This window comes from Sphaeramia orbicularis, chromosome 1 (assembly GCF_902148855.1).
Source record: "Sphaeramia orbicularis chromosome 1, fSphaOr1.1, whole genome shotgun sequence".
In the NCBI taxonomy this organism is placed as follows: domain Eukaryota; kingdom Metazoa; phylum Chordata; class Actinopteri; order Kurtiformes; family Apogonidae; genus Sphaeramia; species Sphaeramia orbicularis.
In genome coordinates this window covers 52,540,076-52,559,810 of record NC_043957.1, presented here as the reverse complement: position 1 = coordinate 52,559,810, position 19,735 = coordinate 52,540,076, and the positions used below count along the sequence as shown (strand labels likewise).

General features: G+C 38.1%; 2 protein-coding genes and 1 long non-coding RNA gene across 9 annotated transcripts in view; 2 read left to right on the top strand and 1 right to left on the bottom strand.

Moving 5' to 3' along the window:
• Positions 1 to 14,323, top strand: part of prom1b (prominin 1 b) — a 43,574-nt gene extending 29,251 nt beyond the window's left edge. For 2 of the 6 annotated variants that reach the window (XR_003936058.1, XR_003936062.1), the window contains 9 exons: positions 935 to 952; positions 1,684 to 1,737; positions 1,814 to 1,894; positions 2,938 to 3,006; positions 5,291 to 5,380; positions 9,570 to 9,685; positions 9,876 to 10,502; positions 13,311 to 13,344; positions 13,427 to 14,323. Coding sequence is in view for 2 of the 6 variants with exons in the window: in XM_030141270.1 (XP_029997130.1) it covers positions 935 to 952; positions 1,684 to 1,737; positions 1,814 to 1,894; positions 2,938 to 3,006; positions 5,291 to 5,380; positions 9,570 to 9,685; positions 13,311 to 13,332 (450 nt within the window). In the remaining 4 variants the exon portion in view is untranslated. Of the gene's footprint in view, positions 1 to 934; positions 953 to 1,683; positions 1,738 to 1,813; positions 1,895 to 2,937; positions 3,007 to 5,290; positions 5,381 to 9,569; positions 9,690 to 9,875; positions 10,503 to 13,310; positions 13,345 to 13,426 lie in introns of those variants that run through there. The other 4 variants (XR_003936060.1, XR_003936063.1, XM_030141270.1 and 1 more) reach the window with 3 other exon arrangements.
• LOC115424219 (uncharacterized) lies at positions 3,931 to 13,303 on the bottom strand. Its single transcript, XR_003936066.1, has 3 exons — positions 12,988 to 13,303; positions 7,901 to 7,910; positions 3,931 to 3,943 (listed from the first exon to the last, which is right to left on the bottom strand). It is a non-coding gene; the product is annotated as an uncharacterized LOC115424219 (long non-coding RNA).
• Positions 14,324 to 17,975: 3,652 nt separating the features above from the next.
• fgfbp2b (fibroblast growth factor binding protein 2b) lies at positions 17,976 to 19,362 on the top strand. 2 transcript variants are annotated; one of them, XM_030141317.1, is made up of 2 exons: positions 17,976 to 18,847; positions 19,009 to 19,362. In XM_030141317.1, exon 1 carries the CDS (start codon positions 18,080 to 18,082, stop codon positions 18,824 to 18,826), a length of 747 nt encoding a protein of 248 aa, XP_029997177.1. In that variant the 5' UTR covers positions 17,976 to 18,079; the 3' UTR covers positions 18,827 to 18,847; positions 19,009 to 19,362. The 2 variants fall into 2 exon arrangements, with proteins under 2 accessions (XP_029997177.1, XP_029997169.1); XM_030141309.1 differs by having other exon boundaries at positions 17,985 to 18,847; positions 19,005 to 19,362.
• Positions 19,363 to 19,735: the final 373 nt, after the last annotated feature.

Here is a 19,735-nt window from a genome sequence, read left to right as displayed (position 1 = left end):
AATGGCATGAGGAACATTCTAATGAAGTTGAGCATCTCGTATGGCCGGGACAGTCCCCAGACCTCAACATTGTTGAGCATTTATGGTCACTTTTAGAGATTCAAGTAAGACGTCGATTTCCACCGCCATCGTCTCTAAAAGAGTTGGAGGGTATTCTAACTGAAGAATGGCTTAAAATTCCTTTGGAAACAATTCATAAGTTGTATGAATCAGTACCTCGGAGAATTGAGGCTGTAATTGCCGCAAAAGGTGGATCTACACCATATTAAATTATATTTTGTTGACTTTTTAAGGTGTTTCCATTATTTTGTCCAACCCCTGTATAAGGTCAAGACTTCCGATGAACATTTCTCTGAGTACGACATAAATGTTTGTCAGCAGCAGCGGTTGTAGTAAAAACTGAAAATATGTCCAAACTTTGAGCCGATTACCGAAAATGTTCAGTTGTTAGTTGTATTAACGAACACAAGTGGCTGAATGAGACAGAGCAGTGCAGTCACCAACCTGGAGGGGGTGGGGCGTGAGGTTGCTCATGTGCATTTAAAGGGCCAGTGCTCAAAATGACCTTTCTGGCGTCATTACTCAGAAATATTGTTGAAGATGGACCTGTGGAGTTGAATTAATAAAGAATTCAGACCCAAGTATAGCATTTACAGTTTATGTAGACCACAGGGAAATGTTTTAAAATGCATAATTCCATTTAAAAAAAAGCAAAATATCAAATATCACTCCTTTAATAATTACAAACCTCCATCATTTTCTATAATATATTGCACAAAATCAGCTAATTATAACATGATTATATGACAAGCTGTTGAAACAAACCAGACAGCACAGACTAATGTTTTGCCTGTGAAAGGACATATGTTTATTTGATTTGACCTCAACTTTACTTCCTCTTCCTTCCTTCTTTTAATTTATTATTTGGTGACAGAAATATGTCAAAGCACGGGTAAGTTAATGTCTGGCCCTGGTATTGAGTGGTTATGTACATTTGTTGTAGCTGTGTGGTTCAGCTGTGCCGTACTGTGCTGTGCCATGATGGGTATATTTATTAACCCATAAAGACCCAAACCTCCACCAGTGACCAAAGGCATCTACTGATCTAAAATATTTAATACCTGTTGATCCACTAATCCTATCAATACATGTAAATAATTGGTGTAAATGCTGTTTGTCATCTTTTCATGGTCATCAGATATGACCCATTTGGACGTTCAGAGGCTCCGTGGTGAACGTGGAAACACCGTCATCTTCTACAACATTGATTCATCAGTAAAACCCATGGAGTTGGATCAATGACAGTGGATGGACACACTTGTTTTATGTTCAGTTAATGATATCTTTGCTGAAAAAAATCCCCTTTTCTTCAGTTTTCTCTGTTTTGATATAATAACCTTTAAATAAACTCTGAGTTTTCATTAACATATAAATCAAATAGAGAAAATAAAGTATAGGAAAATACATGTTTACAGTGAAAAATGCAAAATATAGAGGATAATATTTGAAGAAATTGTGATAAATCACTTTAGAATTGTTAACGGCAGATAAAAATTCATTTGGAAACTGCCACATAAATAGCACTGGGTCTTTATGGGTTAAAGGAGTACTAAAATAGGTGTTTGTTTTATTTGTAGGTATCTGTTGTATTTGATGACAGTGTGTGTTGTTTTTCTCATACAGAGTACATTAAGCCAGAGTATAAAACAGCTGCAGAGGACGTCCAGCGACCTGCCGGTAGGAAAACACTGAAGGCATCTGCAGAATAATGTTAACAAAACACAAAAAACAACGTGTCTGATTGTGATTTCAGGTCAAAGTCACTAATATCCTGAGTGCCATCGATGCAGCCGAGTACCTCATCACTCACAACGCCTCCCATGTAGTGAAGCAGGTAAATAAACACTGATGTACAGCATGGAAGGTGTAACTGCACATATGACCTGAATGTGAAACTCTGAAAGTGACACTGAATGTGAAACTCTGACGGGATGTCAAACTCATTTTACTTTAGTTTCCATTCAACCCATTTCATCTGAAGTGGACCAGACCAGTCAAATAATAGCGTAATAGCCTGTAAATAATGACAACTCCAAATTTTCTTCTTTGTTATATTGCAAATAACATTGAATTAGGAAAATATTTACATTTGCAAACTATCCAAACAGAAAAGATGTGAATAATCTGAAAAAAATTAAATTTCTTAAGAAAAATAAGTGATTTTAACAATATCAACTTATCATTTTTCCATGTGCATTACGAACTGGATCTACAAAGGTACAAAACATTTAGTAAAGGGCAGAAGATTGTTAAAATTTCACTTAATTTTCTGTAGACATTTCAGATTGTTCATACTTGTTGAGGTTATTCACATTTTATTGTTAAAGGATAGTTTATTAATGGAAATATTCTCATAACTTAATGGGGGTTTTTGCACTAAAACAAAGAGAAAAATTTGAAGCTGTCTTTGTTTAGAGGCATAATGTAATATTTTTTCACATTTAAACCAAGAGGAAAATTTTGAGTTATTATTAGGATATATATATTTTTTTACTATATTATTATTTTATTTATATTATTTTAATTGATCTGTATGTGGCCCCTGAACTGAAATGAGACTATTAATACATTCAGTTTAATTTTTGCACTTTGCAAATTCATCCCATGGGTTAGATCGGACCCTTTTGCGGGCCAGTTTTGGCCCGCAAGCTGCATCTTTGACATCCCAGTATTACTTGGATTGAATGGATGTGTGCAGTGATCCCACTGAGCAAGAACAAAGCCAACTTTGTGGTCTTCTGCTGCACTGAGACACATAATTCAGTGCTTTACTTAAATGTTTATACAACAAAGGTACTAATGCCATCAATCAGTGTGTATAAAAACTGCAGTCACGCATTTCCTAACTTTTTTTTTCCCCCCTCTCTTGGCGTTTAGGAAACAAAGGGCTACATAGAGAGCCTGGTGGGATACTTCAAACAGTACACAGAATGGGTTAAAAACTCTGTGAGTATGAGGAGTATTTTTCATGTGATGTTGTGGACTTTTTGAAACAAACATTAAACCCCTAAAAAAGATAATATTATTGAGCTACATGCAGTGTATTGAACATGGCAATGTTAACTAAATGAAGCATGATACCTGATTAGTTATTTTACACATTGCATTGCAAGTTTTCTATAATTAATTTTGCTCATTAAGTAATGTTTGTGTTTATTGTATTTTATACTATATCTATATTTATGTGTATCATTTAAAATATTGCTAATCGCTAAAACATGAGCTGTAAATGGAGTTAAATGGCTTAATTGTGATGAAACTCTTCAATACTGGTATAAGTACACATAATCGACAAATACGTAAAAATGTGAAAAGAAATCTGTTTGACAGGTGAAAAAAGCTCAAATTGCCACTGTTTTAAAATCTTCTCTAACCTTACCACCTTAGTGATGAGGCAGAGTCAAACATTAAGTACGACTGTACTTTATGAAATCTGAAACATTCCCACCTCTAATCACAGGTGTTAGGTTGTAATATTTTGCAGGCAGATTATGCCAAACTTTATTCATTTTCTGACAGGTTGAACTGAAGCCTCTTTATCAGTCTGTTCAGAACCACCAGACTTAGTTTGGCTCTGTAAAACTGCTGCCTCGATCAGTTATTTTGTTTGTTGGTTTGAATCCAAAGTAACATACTAAAACACAATAGTGGCACAACACATGCTACGGAATTGCTCTATCTTCAGAACATGTTAGTTGGTTTAGATGCTTCAGGGCTTCAGTATAGGTAAGACCCTATGATGGTTGTGAAAATAGTCCAAATGAAAATGCATCCTTAAATGGATATTGATTTCTAAGGTGGGCCTTTATAAGGTTTTGTATAAGTGTGCTGTGATTCTCTGTCACATGGATGAACCTGTAGAACTCCTGCCTCACATCTACACCTGCACATTAGGGGCAGTTTCAGAATCATTCAATGGGTGCAGTGAATGATGATGGACTGACACAGAACAGGGATACAGTTACACTTTAAGTAACTTATTTACAGCTCCTTAAGAGTGCATTTTCTTTCTTACCTCCTATTGTTTGTGTGGGACAGATGTAAATGTGGTTATGTCTGAGTAACACATCCCTCTGTGAGTAAAGAGTAGAGTTGACGATCACTGTTTGGCCTTATTGGTGTTTATTGAAGGCAAAGAGCCCAAAGAGTCCAGAGTATCAGACTCAGAATACTTTATTTATCCAAGGGGGAACTTAGTGGGTGTTACAGTCACTCCATTCAAGTATAATAAAGTAGCAGAAAAGAAATGATTAATACAACAGAAAAACATAAGGAAAAATATACAAATATATACATATGAAAAGCTTTAAACATTCAAACATAGACATATATAACTTTGAATATACATATTAATACACTCTATTCAGACACAAAATTAGAACAGCAATTTGTACAATATGTACTAGACAATGTATTATCAATATGATATTAATAGAAATGTACATAATAAGTGTGCAAAATATCATTGTGTATGATTATAATTATGTGGTTATATCCTCCTGAGACCCAGCAATGCATTTTTGTCCTCTGTAGGGGACAAAAGTTTGACAGTTTTACTTAAAAAATGCTGTCCATTGCAAAGGACATTCTATGAAAAAAATAAATAAAAATAATTTTAAAATGTATCTGGAAAAAACAAACAAACTGTTGCATTATGCAGTTTCCAATCAGACAACCGTTTTAATGGAAAAAAGCTAAAATATTTATGTTCCTGGGTCTCAGGAGGATAAGGTGGGGTTAAACAGTCTGATGGCCGCAGGCAGGAATGATTTCCTGTCGTTCAGTGGTGCATTTAGGTGGAATCAGTCTCACACTGAACATCCTCCGGTGACTGACCAGCACGTAATGGAGTGGGTGAGTGGAGTTGTCTAATATTGTCCTGATTTTGGACAACATCCGCCTCTCTGACACCTCTGTCAGAGAGTCCAACTCCATCCCCACAACATTACTTATTGAGGCCTTGTGAATCACCTTATTGAGTCTGTTGGCATACCTGTGAAGAAGTCCGAGTTATTAATAATTTGATGAACAGCTTTAATTTATTCAAATGTCTCCCATGAACACGTATTGTTTTGGAGATTTGTATTTAAAGGCATAAGGACACTGAGAATAGAGATCAGAATGGACTTAAGTAAAAAGTCTTCCCACTCCACAGCTGATGCCATGCACACACACTTCTTTCACAGCTGCATTTTTCAGATTTTTGCATGTGTGTGGTTTTTGCCTACAGCTGACTGCAGAGGTGGCCCAGTGTAAACCCATCAGTAACATTGTGGACAGCATGGAGATAGTAGCCTGCAGCTTTATAATCGATTCAGTGGTAAGACACTAGAAAACTGAGCTTGTGTGTGTATGTGTGTGTTTCCTCATTCATACAGTAAATGCTCCCTACATGTCGCTGGATTTCAACCTGAAACATAAACACCTCTTTGACAGGCGTTTGAGGAGTGAGGAAGGGACCGTATGTATGAGAACAGTATGTTCTCGAGCCTCCTGCATCCACTGAGATAAAACAGAGTGTGTTTTGCGGCAGGATGAGGAGCTACATACACACTGATTCTACAGTGTTTTCAGCTCTGGGCTCAGAGGAGTTGTAAAGTTTTATATTTATATATCAGCTGTATATCAGGTATGTGAGTTTGTCAGAGTTTATTGAGAGCTCAAACAAGCCACAGACTGTGGTCTATATAAACAGAGAATCTTTTATATCAGGGCTACAGCAGCTGCATCTGTAGCCACTGTACATGTACACACATGTGTCTGTGTATACGTACTTTATGTAACACAGTACACTCTGTATTTGCTGTATTTGTGCCATTTGCCATATATTACCTACACGTGCCTGCATGTATCCTCTCATATCTTTGTGTCAGATGCAGCGATGGAATGTAAATCATTTATACTGAATTCATGTATTGTGAAAATTTGAGTAACTTGAGAATTATTCATACCTCTACTCCACTACATCACAGACAAATATTGTACTTTTTACTGTGCAGATTTTTCGTACCTTTCCTGTCCAGTGAAAAGCACATATCTTCACATATGTAGCCAAAAACAATCACATAATGATCTTATAGAATGGGATGTATGCTGTATGTTACATTATACTGCAGTATATAAAGGATTCAAATAAGCACAATATATACAACAGAAACATGCACCATACACATTAATGCTGTAGTAAAATGGATAAAAAAAAAAAACATTACATACTTTTATACTTCAAGTACAGTTTACTAATATTTTACGTTTTAAATATTAGGACCTTTACTTGTTGTTTAGTTTTTTTCTTGTATTTTAACATAAGTAAAGGATCTGAACACTTCTTCCACCACAAATCAAATGTAACCAAAAAACAATGGGTAACTTTTTTGATTCATCTTTGCATCTGTAAAATATCATTTGAATTCACTGCAACAAAATGTCCTGGTTTTTCCCAGATTTCACAGCTTTTATTTACATCCTTACTAGATTATGCGGTTTACACGGCATTTAATTTTCTATTTTCATACAAATTTAGCCTTTCATGTATTACTTCCATTTCATCACAGTGAAAATGAACACATTCACATTTAGTTTGTTTTATTGTTTCAAATGTTACCAGAGCATTCTCTACTAAATATGGCTGCAGCTATTTTAGACAGTGTAAAAACGTCTGATTAATGTGATATAAATGCCCAGTATAGAGTTAGTTTCATCTGCAGGCTGGTGCATTTGACTAGAATTGGCCTTTAACCCTGTAAAGCCTGAACCATTAACTCACTGACAGAAAATTCTAGTTCTTTGAAACTGGAGCCTTTATTGGTCCCTCTGAACAACCAAAGCTTTTTTTTTTTTTTTTCAAATATCAATTTCCATGTATGAGTTCAAATTTTGTATCATATTTGATACATCGGGTCTCAATGCTCAAATATTATTTTTGAACAAACAAAAACATAATATAACACAAACATGTCCAACAAATCGGTCATTTCTTTTCTAAATTGGCAAAGTTCTACCTCCTTCCTCATTATTTAATCTTGTGTTCTCAGCCAGAGAGTCCAAATACAACCTTAGGGGGACCTGTATGTTCAAGAAAACAAAGGCAAGGACCAACACAGAAGGCAAATTATATCTGTAACTGGAGTAAAATTATGGAACAACCTTGATAGAGAATTAAAGACATGCACATCAGTCACCACATTTAAAAGGGTGTTTAAAACTAAGGTATTCAATGAATATAAAATATCTGTATAAACTAAGCCAATTATCAGTATGAATCCAAGATTTTGCTTAGATTATATTATTTCTTTATCTATATTATTGTTTAAAACTGCACCGTCTTGTTATCTTGTTTTGTTTCTGCAACTTTCCCTTTTGTAAATAGGGTGGGCATAAATAAGCTGTTACTTCTGCCCACACCTTTTTGCCCATGTTTAATATAGAAATCCAAACTGTATGTATGCATATATCATGTTTTGTTAAATGGACAAATAATCTACTTACTTGCTTGTATTGTCACTGGAAAGGCCTCTGGTGAACGAATGCCTCCCCCCTGGTGGATTATTCATGTATTGCATGTATCTAATTAGGTTTTTCAAGACATAAAATATCGCACTGATCATGTAGAGCAGGGGTCTCAAACTCATTTTCCTTCAAGGACTACTTTCAGCCTGATTTGATGTCCAGTGGGCCAGACCAGTAGAATAATTATATAATAACCTATAAATAATGACAACTGCAAATTTTTGTCTTTGTTTTAGGATAAATAAAAAAACATTAAAACTATCCAGACAAAAAAGATGTGAATAACCTGAAAAAACTGATAATTCTTAAGAAAAATAAGTGCAAATTTAACAATATTCAGCCTCAACTTATCATTTCTACATGTGCATTATGGATCAGATGTACAAAGACACTAAACACTTAGTAACGGGCAGAAAACAGTTAAAATTGTGCTTAATTTTCTTTAGACATTTCAGGTTGTTCATATTTGTTCACATTATTCACATTTTATTGTTACAGAATAGTTTGTAAATGTAAATATTTTCATAATTTAATGTTATTTTTTGCACTAAAACAAAGAAAAAAATAGAAGTTGTTAATTCAAGATTTTTTGCTTAATTCAAGATTTTTTTTGACTTAATTCAAGATTTTTTTTTTTTACTTAATTCAAGATTTTTTTTTTTTTTTTTGCCTAATTCAACATTTTTTCCTTAATTCAAGCTAATTTATATTTATTTATTTATTTTGCTTAATTCAATTCAAGACTGTGAAGTTTTTGACTTTCCAAAAACATCCCAGGGGCCAGATTGTAACGTTTGGTGGGCCACATTTGGCCCCTGGGCTGCATGTTTGAGACCCCTGATGTAGAGGGCTTCAAAACTCATGTATCAAATACAATGCGTTCAGCATTATAGGGTTAAATGTTCATTCAGTTATTTGTACATGATTTTGAGTGAGTAATGAAGGAGAAAGTGTCCAGTTGCTTTAACTCTTTCAGTGCCATGGGCCGATTAAATCGGCTTTACAAAAACAACCTTTAAAGTGCCACGGGCCGATCAGATCGGCTTTGGAGAACACGCCACATTTGTGTACAAACAAACCATCCACCCCCATTTCTTTCTCACATTTCAATGACGTTCTTTCTGTGTCCCCCTTTTGAGACCAATCAGACGGGAATTTGAGGTCACGCGACCGAATAATATTTTTATATCTTTTTAATGTTTCTTATTCTCCGGTGTTTCATCAGAGGGAGCCCTCCATGCCGGGGGGCGGCTGTGGACTCCGGGGGCTGTGGCGCCTTCTCTCACTGGGGTCCGCTCCTTTCTGGTGGGTGGGGGTCCCAGTTGGCCCTCTCCCACTAGTTGGGATGCGGGGCTGTGTTGCTGGTGCCTGGTTGCCGGGGTCGGCGGCTGCCTCCTGGTGCGGTTGGCTCCCTGAGACAGCGCCTCCTAAATTGATGCTTTACTTTTACTTGTACATTTTTGTTCTGGTCTACCCGTGCTCAGTCAGTCTTCTTAAGTATGTGTGAGCTTGTGGGTTTGCATGTATATGTGTGTGTGTGTGTGTGTGTGTGTGTGTGTGTGTGTGTGTGTGTGTGGGTGTGGGTGGGGGGCGGTACTGATTTTTATACTGATATGTAAAGCACTTTGTGCTACAGTTTTTAATGTATGAAAAGTGCTATATAAATAAAGATTATTATTATTATTATTATTATTGTTATAATAATAATAATAATTATTATTATTATTATTATTATGAATTATGCAAATTACGATCAATAATGAATCGGCTGCGTCCGGTGTGTTTTGAGTCTAATTAGCAATCGGTCGGATGTTACCGAGCGGTTTCCTGCAGGATTCTTCAAATATTATAAAAACGACGCGAAATACTGAAAAACGGCCAAATTCTGTGGCACTTTTAAGGCTTATTAGCCCCTTAACTGTCTGGCACCGAAAGAGTTAATGTAAGAAGCTGAAACCTGTGAATGTTCACTGTTTGTGTTTGTTAAACCTGTTTTCCAGAACACATTCTGGTTCGGCCTGGGGTGCTGCTCCATCTTGCTCATTCCCAGTATCATCTTCTCTGTCAAACTGGCCAAGTATTACAGGAGGATGGACACAGAGGATGTCTTTGAGGAGTGAGTATCACACAGACACAGGTTTTTACAAATGCAGGCTTCACACAGACAGACGTTACCTTCATTTTACTCCTAGTTGTTCTGAATCGTTTCTATTGTAGATGAAAATATAATGAATTCTTCTCTTTTTCTCCTTTTTTTCTATCATCACTGGCCGATTGTCCTCATGTTATTTCCGCTCCTTCTTCAGCTCCTCGTACCCATGGCTCGTTTCACTTTGATATCTGTCTGTTCTTCACACATCTTCATCTCCTTTTCTTAGTCGGAATGCGACATTCTGAATCTGGATCTCTTTTCCATCTTTGTACATCATTTTCATCTGAAATCATAAGCATGGTCTTTCTCTCACTCGCTCATTGTCCCTTTGGTCGTGGTTCTTCCGACTTGAGCATCTATTTCCGAGGATCGTTGCACCCTGATCACTTTCAGACTCTTCCCATTCTCTTTCTCGTTCCCACCTGACCTGTGTCCGCCCTTGCTCTTGTGTTGCAGTATGGGTAATACAGGTAACCATGGTGAACAGGTGTGTGATATCCATGGAAACCTCACTGTTGTCAGGTATGAGCAGACTCACTGCTTGCATGCCATGGTGTTAATTGGTGGAGGGATTTTCCTGTCCATGTGACTTCAAGTTCAGCTTTCTTCGCTCCACATTTGTACATATTGATAAAAAATCCCCATATGTATGTGCGTGTGTGTGTGTGTTTACATGTGTAGCTCCCCCTATTGTGACACTCTGACCCGGTTTCCTCGGGCCTCTGCTCCCCCGACTTACGCCGACTGGTGACCCAAAGGAACAGTCTCCTTCAGCAGTAAGGTATCGGTCATCCTCATCTACCATCGACTAATGACCATGTGACAAACCACTGTCATCATCTGAGACACAACATCCAAAACCACCCTGAAGACTGATTCTTAATCCACTTTGCTGATTTGTCATCATCTCATTCATCTTCTTCATCCTTCATCTGTCGCCCTTGTCTGTTCTAAAGGGGCCATATTTTGCTAAACCCACTTTTAGTTGTCTTTGGTTCATTTATTTGTATATTTGGACTCTAATAGTTCATAAAGTTTGAATTTGAACCCTCCAGGTGCTGCAAAGCTATCTTTATATTCATTCCGGCAAAAATCGAGTGGATTTCTACAACCTGTTGTAATTCCTGCTTAATTTGTTATATCTACAGGGTGGGGAAGCAAAATTTACAATGAACATTTAGTTGTTTTTTCTCAGCAGGCACTACGTCAATTGTTTTGAAACCAAACATATATTGATGTCATAATCATACCTAACACTATTATCCATACCTTTTCAGACACTTTTGCCCATATGAGTAATCAGGAAAGCAAACGTCAAAGAGTGTGATTTGCTGAATGCACTCGTCACACCAAAGGAGATTTCAAAAATAGTTGGAGTGTCCATAAAGACTGTTTATAATGTAAAGAAGAGAATGACTATGAGCAAAACTATTATGAGAAAGTCTGGAAGATAATATTAAAGAAGAATGGGAGAAGTTGTCACCCGAATATTTGAGGAACACTTGCGCAAGTTTCAGGAAGCGTGTGAAGGCAGTTATTGAGAAAGAAGGAGGACACAAAGAATAAAAACATTTTCTATTATGTCAATTTTCTTGTGGCAAATAAATTCTCATGACTTTCAGTAAACTAATTGCTCATACACTGTCTTTCAATCCCTGCCTCAAAATATTGTAAATTTTGCTTCCCCACCCTGTATAACTAGTTACATCACGTCATTTGCACATATAAATTTGAGGCGACCATGGTTCAGGAAGTGGAGGGGGTCATCCAATACCCGAAGGGTCGGTGGTTCGAATCCCGGTCTGTCCTAGTCAGTCCATTGTGTCCTCGGGCAAGACACTTCACCCTCACACTGGTGTATGAATGAATGTTCAGTGGTGGTGGGAGGGGCTATAGGCATGAATTGGCAGCCACACTTCTGTCAGTCTGCCCCAGGGCAGCTGTGGTTACAGGTGTGGTTTACCACCACCAGAGGGGGAATGTGAGGGCGAATGAATAATGGGTGAATAATGTGAAGCGCTTTGGGTGCCTAGAAAAGCGCTATAGAAATCCAATCCATTAATATTATATATTCCGATGAACATTTCTCCGAGTATGCCATAATTGTTTGTCAGCAGCAGCGGTTGCAGTAAAAACTGAAATTTTGTCCAATTACCTAAAATGTTCAGTTGTTGGTTGAACAGGACAGAGCAGCACAGTCAACCTGGGGGGTGGGGTGGTGAAGTGGCTCATGTGCATTTAAAGGGCCAGTGCTCAAAATGACCTTTCTTGTGTCATTACTCAGAAATAGGGTTGAAGATGGACCTGTGGAGTTGAATTAATGAAGAATTTACAGTTTATGTAGACCACAGGGAAATGTTTTAAAATGCATAATTCCATGTAAAAAAAAAAAAAAAAAAAAGCTAAATATCACTCCTTTATCCACACAGCAGTTAAAATACTGGGAATCAAGAAAGGAAATGGTACTTATAATGATGATGTGCAACAAAACTTTCTCTTAATTACACAACAAAACCTACATTTTGTAATAAGTATTGCAGAGATTATTGCTTTCAGTGGGTTGAAAATTTAATAATATGCTGTATTTTGTAAAAATCAACCAAAATGGATGTTATTTTAAAAAATCTAGTATAATGTCCTAAAGACTGTGCAGTTCAACATGAATCACATTTACTAAAAATATATTTTATACAGTTAATGCAGAAGATTTGTCAAATCTTTCACTGGTCAAACCTGCATCAAATATCACTATATTCCTTAACTTAATAGAGACTGTTCTGAAGTTTTCATAGAAATACAGAAAACTGAATAGTATTCTTACACAAACTCCTACGTACATGCAAATTTCAGAAGAAAGACATAAATATTCCTATGCATGCAGACATAGCTCTGGCATTAAGAAATGAGGACTGTGCAAATTCTATACAGAAGTACACAAAACATGACTGCACAACAAAACCTCCTTAGACAAGGATCATCTACAGTATATCATCAGTCTAATCTAGGTTTTTTCTGCTGTAATTTTAATTTAATATAAAAAGTTAAAAATATAACGTGTATATTTGAAAATATGCCTTTTGGTTGATTATTACATAAGACACTGGATGACTAAACTTTCATACTTTCCCATAACTTTAAAGATAATACACAATAATACGTTTAAAAACATAAAACGTATGTACAAACATATCAAAAGCATAACCCTGTCTTATTTTACTGAGATGACACTTACTGTTCTATTTCTAATGAAAAATGATCAAATCTACATGAAAAATAAAATGAAGAATAATAATGTTTGTAAAAAGCAGAAAAACAGAAAACAAAAATGCTGCTGTTGAGTCAGTGGAGTTTGGTATTAGCTGAACTGTGTTAACACCAAGAACTGAATTACCTTTACTGTTTACTTTTACCGTATGAAACGGTCCTAATACTCCTTCTGTGTAGTCTTTTATTCAGTCTAGACAGAGGTCGAGGAACTCCAGGATTCTGTTTCATTTTTCTTTGTTCTTACTAACACAGTAGATTTTCTGAAAAGTTTGACCACAGTAGACCTGGGACAGAATGACTGACTTTTCTTCTATTTCCACAGCGGACAGGAGAGCTGGAACTGACCTCCCATTGTGGTAAGAACAGTTCTCATCTTTGTTCAATCATTATTGGTCAATTTCACCACACATTTGACACCACATGTGTTCGACTTTGCAGGATCACGGAATTCTTAACACTTGCAAGGACAAAAGGGAAGACCAACTATGAAACACTGTGCAGTGAGGGCACCCCGACCCCCCAGTCCCCCCTTCAGGCCATTCAACAAGGACCTCTGGTACCAGCCAACTGTAATTCATCAAGTGTTTTCTCTACACACCAGCATCCCATCACAGCAGAACCACGGCAGTCAGTCTTTGTAGTGTGTCATAATAATGTCCAGGATCGTCTGTCCCTGCATAGATAGTTTTATCTGTAGACAGTACGTTTGTACCGACTTCATCCGTTTTAACACGGTGACACAAGTGTACATTTTTTACGCTTTCAAAACTTTTGAAAGTTTTATATATTTTTATTAATGTTTGTTTTATAAATTGTAAGTAGTTTTTATAGTAGTACTGGTAGTTATTTCCCTCCTTTTTCTTTTCTTTTCTTTTCTTTTCTTTTCTTTTCTTTTCTTTTCTTTTCTCTTTCCTGTGGATATTTTGAATATAACTAGTGCAGTTTTGGCTCAACAGTTGCACTGACCAGGTAGGTTTTACACTTCAATTTTGGCTCTTCGTAAGACATTTGTATAGTTGTACAGTGAGTACATTGTTTTTCCTGGTCCATGCTACTGCAAGAGGCAAAATGCATACACACACACACACACACACACACACATTTGAGGTTTTACGACAGCTAACAAAATATTGTGTCTTAGGCATTTCTCGCCAGACCATTAGTGAGGGCCTAGCTGCTTGTGTTGTAAGTTTTTTTTTTCTGCCATCCTGTGGTATGAAAAAACTCCCAGAAGCCTCTGTGGTCTTACAGACCAGGATAAGGAACACATACACAAAAACTGTCCTGCTGGAGTTTGTGGTGACAAATCTGTGAATAAAAACTTGAGTCCAACAAGTGTGCGTTGTGTTTTTCTTGGCTGCACTCGGCTGATAAAACTGCTGTTCTCTGGCTTGTGTATCATATAGCAAAAACATACACCCCCTGCGGAAATCCTGATTGCTTTTTCATGGCTTTCGAGGGTCATCAATCACCCTAATATTCTTTAAAGCATGTACTTAAGCGTGTATTTTCATTCATGCCCTGCAACACTACGTAAACTCTGACAACAGCTGCCAAAACACACAGCAAACCCGGAAGCACTGGGAACATTCATGTAACATATGCAGAGCTGAATCCATGCACACACACACATCTGACTGTTTTTGAGGGGTTGACAGGTTCACAGTGGATATGAGTGGGGAGTGATGTGGCAGGTTAGGGTGGCGTGACACTGCCGTATCCTATCAGAGGCCGATTACACTAACTGAATTTAAAAGAACATGTTTTCTTGACAACATACACAGATTTTTTTGTTTGTTTGTTTTTGCATTCCGCTTGTCACTTACAGGAGGCGCTCATCTCTGCTTTACCACTTTAATGACTATAAAAATCACCCTCCCTGAATGCACTGTGGGCATATGTGCATTTATACCAACATGTGTGACTTTGTACACATCAGCAGACTATAAACACTCTGTGTACTTTCACTTCATCTACGATATCGGTGTGTTTAAACACAACATCTGTTTTTCTGATCAGTTTCAGAAGTAGAAACATGTTTTTGAACTTCAGAACTTTAGACCACCAGTAATATATATAAATAACACAACAAACACACTTTACTAAGGCCCTTTTTCTACTTCAGACTCTATTTTAGGATTTAGCCTGGTTTTTACCCCTTAGCCCACTTCTGGCTGAAGGGGTATTGTAATCGTTTTGTCCTCTGTCTGTCTGTCTGTCCATTCAACAACATAATCACCTTATCTGAAGAATGCATTGACATTTCTGCACCAAATTTAAACTGGATGCATCTTGGCATGGAGCAAAAGCCTATTGAAAACAGGTGACCTTGACCTTCTTTTTCAAGGTCAAACAGCCTTGTGCAGTTATAATATCTGAGTACTTTCAAATATAAATATGTATGTAATAGTTTTTACATAAAGACAATCTAGTCTAAATTATAGAGTCACTTTCAACAGAATCATACACTATTTGTCCGAGGGGCATTAAAAGTGCGCAGCACGCTATGTTTAACCTATTATAGTTTATTTCTTTTACTCTTCTGCAACATTTAAGCATTCTATGAGTCTAATTAAACATTAGGAACACTTACTTTTAAGATACTTATTCACCCTTAGTTGCTTAGTGACATACTTATTTGCAACCTTTTGGTTTTTTATTAGTTTTGTGTTGTTATTTGCGTGGCTGTGGCTCAGTTGGTAGAGCGGGTCGTCCAATCACCAAAGGGTTGGCGTTTCGAATCCTGGCTCCGACTGTCCACATGTCGAAGTGTCCTTAGGCAAGACACTGACCCCTAAATTGCTCCCAGTAGGGCCTGGCAGCGCCTTGCACAGCAGTAGTCGCCCGCTGGTGTATGAGTGTGTGTGAATGGGTGAATGTGAGGAATTGTAAAAGCACTTTGGGCGCCATGAAGGTGTAGAAAATGCACTATATAAGTTCAGCCCATTTACCATTTATTTAGATTTAAGTGCACTGTCACAGGTAGTGATCACCTGCAATTTCGTTGCATGACTGGTGTAATGACAATACAGCCTATTCTATTCTATTCTATTCTATTCTATTCTATTCTATTCTATTCTATTCTATTCTATTCTATTCTATTCTATTCTATTCTTCATTCATTCATTTTCTGAACCCACTTCATTCTCACTAGGGTCACGGGGGTCGCTTGGAGCCTATCCCAGCTACATAGGGGCGAAGGCGGGGTACACCCTGGACATGTTGCCAGTTCATCTCAGGGCTGAACATATCAAGACAAACAATCACTCTCACATTCACACCTATGGGCAATTTAGATTAACCAATTAACCTATCAGTGCATGTGTTTGGATGGTGGGAGGAAGCCAGAGTACCTGGAGAGAACCCACGCAGACACGGGGAGAACATGCAAACTCCACACAGAAAGGTCCCACCCCCCATCGACTGGTGTTGGAATCGAACCCAGGACCTTCTCGCTGTGAGGCCCGAGTGCTAACCACTGCACCACCGTGTCACCCATTTTATAATATATTTTATCCAATCAAAAACAAAAAAACCTCCACGACCTAATTTCAGTTCTGACTCTAAGTTTGGGAAAAGGAACCTTACTAATACTAGGCTTTTATCTAACTGTACTGATAGGGTAAACTATACAAAGACTATAATTTATATCCAGCTTCCTTATTAACTGTCAATAAACAGTAATTACAATATTTGATTTCCCTTACTATTATGACAAAGTGTCATTATACGATCATTTATTGTACGTCATGTATAGAATATACTGTATACACTGCATATTTTATGTGTATTTAAACTTCAACTTTATTTTTGATTGGTATCCATACAGAATATTTTTGTTTGTTTGAATGTGAAAGAAATTTGTATAAATTCATACAGCCAAACATAATTGATTTAACCCTTTCATGCACGAATTATGAGAACCTTAATCAAAACTTTTTCCTGAGTGTTTTTATTCCTCTTTAGGCATGAAAAAAAATAATGCGATGAAAAATTTTCTTCTGAAAAATAATTAATAATAATTTTTAAAATAACAATAATAATTTAAACATTTTTAAAAAATACATAACAAAAATAATGAAAAAAAATAAAATAAAAAAATCTTATGAACCTATTTTTCATAAAGTTGCAAAAATGTCCACTCAGCTGGACACCACACGTTAATTTTTGACGCACAGAAACATGTATTTACTGATAAACTGTGTTAAAACTATGGAGAGGGCTTGTGATTCTGGGGCTTTATGCTCAGGAGAGATCTACATAATGTTACCAATTCATGCCAGAAAAGATATGTAGTGTCTTAAAACTTTAATAAAGATATGTGTAAAAAACAACAACAACGAAAAGAACAACAAAATCTATGAATATACAAGAGAACAGCTGTAGAATAGCTGTCCACTGGAGTGACCAGTGTGCATGAAAGGGTTAAGAGACTGTAGGATCTCACAAGAACTGAAGTGGGTTAGATTCATGTATGTACAATTGTATGCCTCAGTAATCAGTAGAAAGTTAAACTTTACCTTTTAAGATGGACATGATAAGGTTTTTACGTTGTTTTTTTTTACCACAGGTTCACAGATCAGATTTAACTCTTTGGCAAATAACTTCAGGCTGCACTTTGGCTCTGCACTCTTCGTCCTCTCTCCTCATCAATAGTCAAAGAACCTCCTATGCAAGATTATATAATGTCTCGCAACATTTGGCCTTATGTGTGTGCCGTCCTTCAGGCCTCCTAGTTACTCTCCTTCCCCCCATCAGCTCCCACAGACCCATTGACCCTCTTCCTCCTCCACCTCCTCCCTAAGTTTATGTTCTCCCCCATCCCCCATTCATCTTGCCCATCACTTCTTTTAGTTTTCAGTTTACCACACAGGGCTGAGCCTAAGCCACATGTGGTCGTCATATGTGTGTGTTTGTGTGGTGTGAAGGAGGAGTCAGAGCTGGAGAAGTTGGAGCTCACCTGAATAATACCGTCTTTGTGGACTTCAGCTTTATAAAGCCACACTCACATGCTTTCTGCCCTTGCACACCTTGAGCCTGAGACTGTGCGCTCACATTATTCTATAGCCACATCCATCTTTCACCTCCACCATGAGAATCGGAGTGAGGCTGTCGCTGCTGTTGGCGGCAACGCTTTGTGTATCGCATGCGCAAACTAACAACAACAGCAATGATAACAGGCAGCAGCCTCAGCAACAGCAGCAGCAACAGCAGCAGCAGCAACGCAGCGTCTGGGATGAGCCCATCAGGTTCAACACCAAGGCGAAGGATTCCTGTACCATGGTGGTGTCTGGAGCTGGAGACTACACCCGTCTGCGTGTCTCCTGCAAAGGTCAGAACCCAGCACAGTCTTACTACTGCGACTTCCAGGGCAAACCCAACCTGTGCCGCGCCTACAACCTCAACCCTCGCCACTTCTTCACCCAGATGATGTGGGAGTTGAGGAAGCTAAACAACGCCTGCCAGGGACAAAAACTCTACCGCCCTCAGATGTGCAAGAAATACCCCGACGAGGCCCAGATGACCTTCCTCTCTTCTTACCCCAAGATGACCACCCCCAAGCCCTCCAAGCCCGTTCAGGAGCCACGTAAACCAGTGGTGCCGGCCCAGACCAAGCCAGTCTCTACTCCTAAACCGGTTGGTAAGCCCCAGCCCCAGCCAGTCAGACCCCAGCCAGGCAAGGGGCCCCAGACCAAGAAAACCACCCCCAAGCCTGCGAAGACCACTACTCGTCCCACAGAGCAGCCTGACTCCAAGGCTTCCCGCATCGCGTCAGAGTACTGCTGGAGGAGCTTCCACGGCATCTGCACCTACTTCATCAGCTGGTTCCAGAACTGAGAGGACACACCGCAGACGCATGTGAGTAAAAAAAACACAAATACTTTAAATGAGGCTTTTTCTTTGAATAAAATGCAAAAGAAGTGACGCTGGAAATTGTTCTGCCTGAAGTTTGGGTTCATTATGACTTTTATCTCCATTTCAACCTGCCAGTAGAAACAAATCTTGTCTATTTCAGGTAGAAAACACAGCGGTGGAACCTGTCAAAACTCTACCTGTCTGTCTTTGACACCTTGAGGATCCTGGATGGGAGTGTTTGGAGCCAATTCATCACCTTATGAGATCTGACTCCGTACAGGCTGAGCATCTCCCAAAATACTCTGACTACAGTTAATGAAGATGACCGATTGTCAAGTCTGTTGTCAAGTCTCTGTGGTGGTAATGTAACTTTGAACACAGCAAGGCATAGAAAATGTGGCAGGCATGCGATTCTCTTTGTATATGAAGTAATATTCTCTCTTTTTGTCACAAAAATGAAATGAAAACATGATGGTGAAGAAAAAATAAAGTCAGAGCGGTGACTCTGCTTCCCAGTGTTACTGAGTTTCTCCTTTTTTTTTTTTTTTTTTTTTTTAACACACATTCATTCAAAGAGCTCCTTGTTTTCTTTTCATCGCTGGCTGTAACAACATGGCAGGAAGCTATTAAGGCTCAGACACAAAGTGAAGTCAGACTGCAGTAAAGATAATACAGCTAGAGTCTGAGAAGGTGTCTGAGCAGAGCTAAACACTTCTTTGTATGACCTGATGAATTGAGTCCTAAGAGCTACCGTATGTAGGAACAGAGGAGGTCTGTGTGGCAGCCGGAGACGAGTGGAAACGAACGACTCGAGGCAAATAAACACACACCTTTGCCCACTGTGGAAATGAGGGATGAAAGCTGGACTACTTTAAAATTAGCCACCATGAG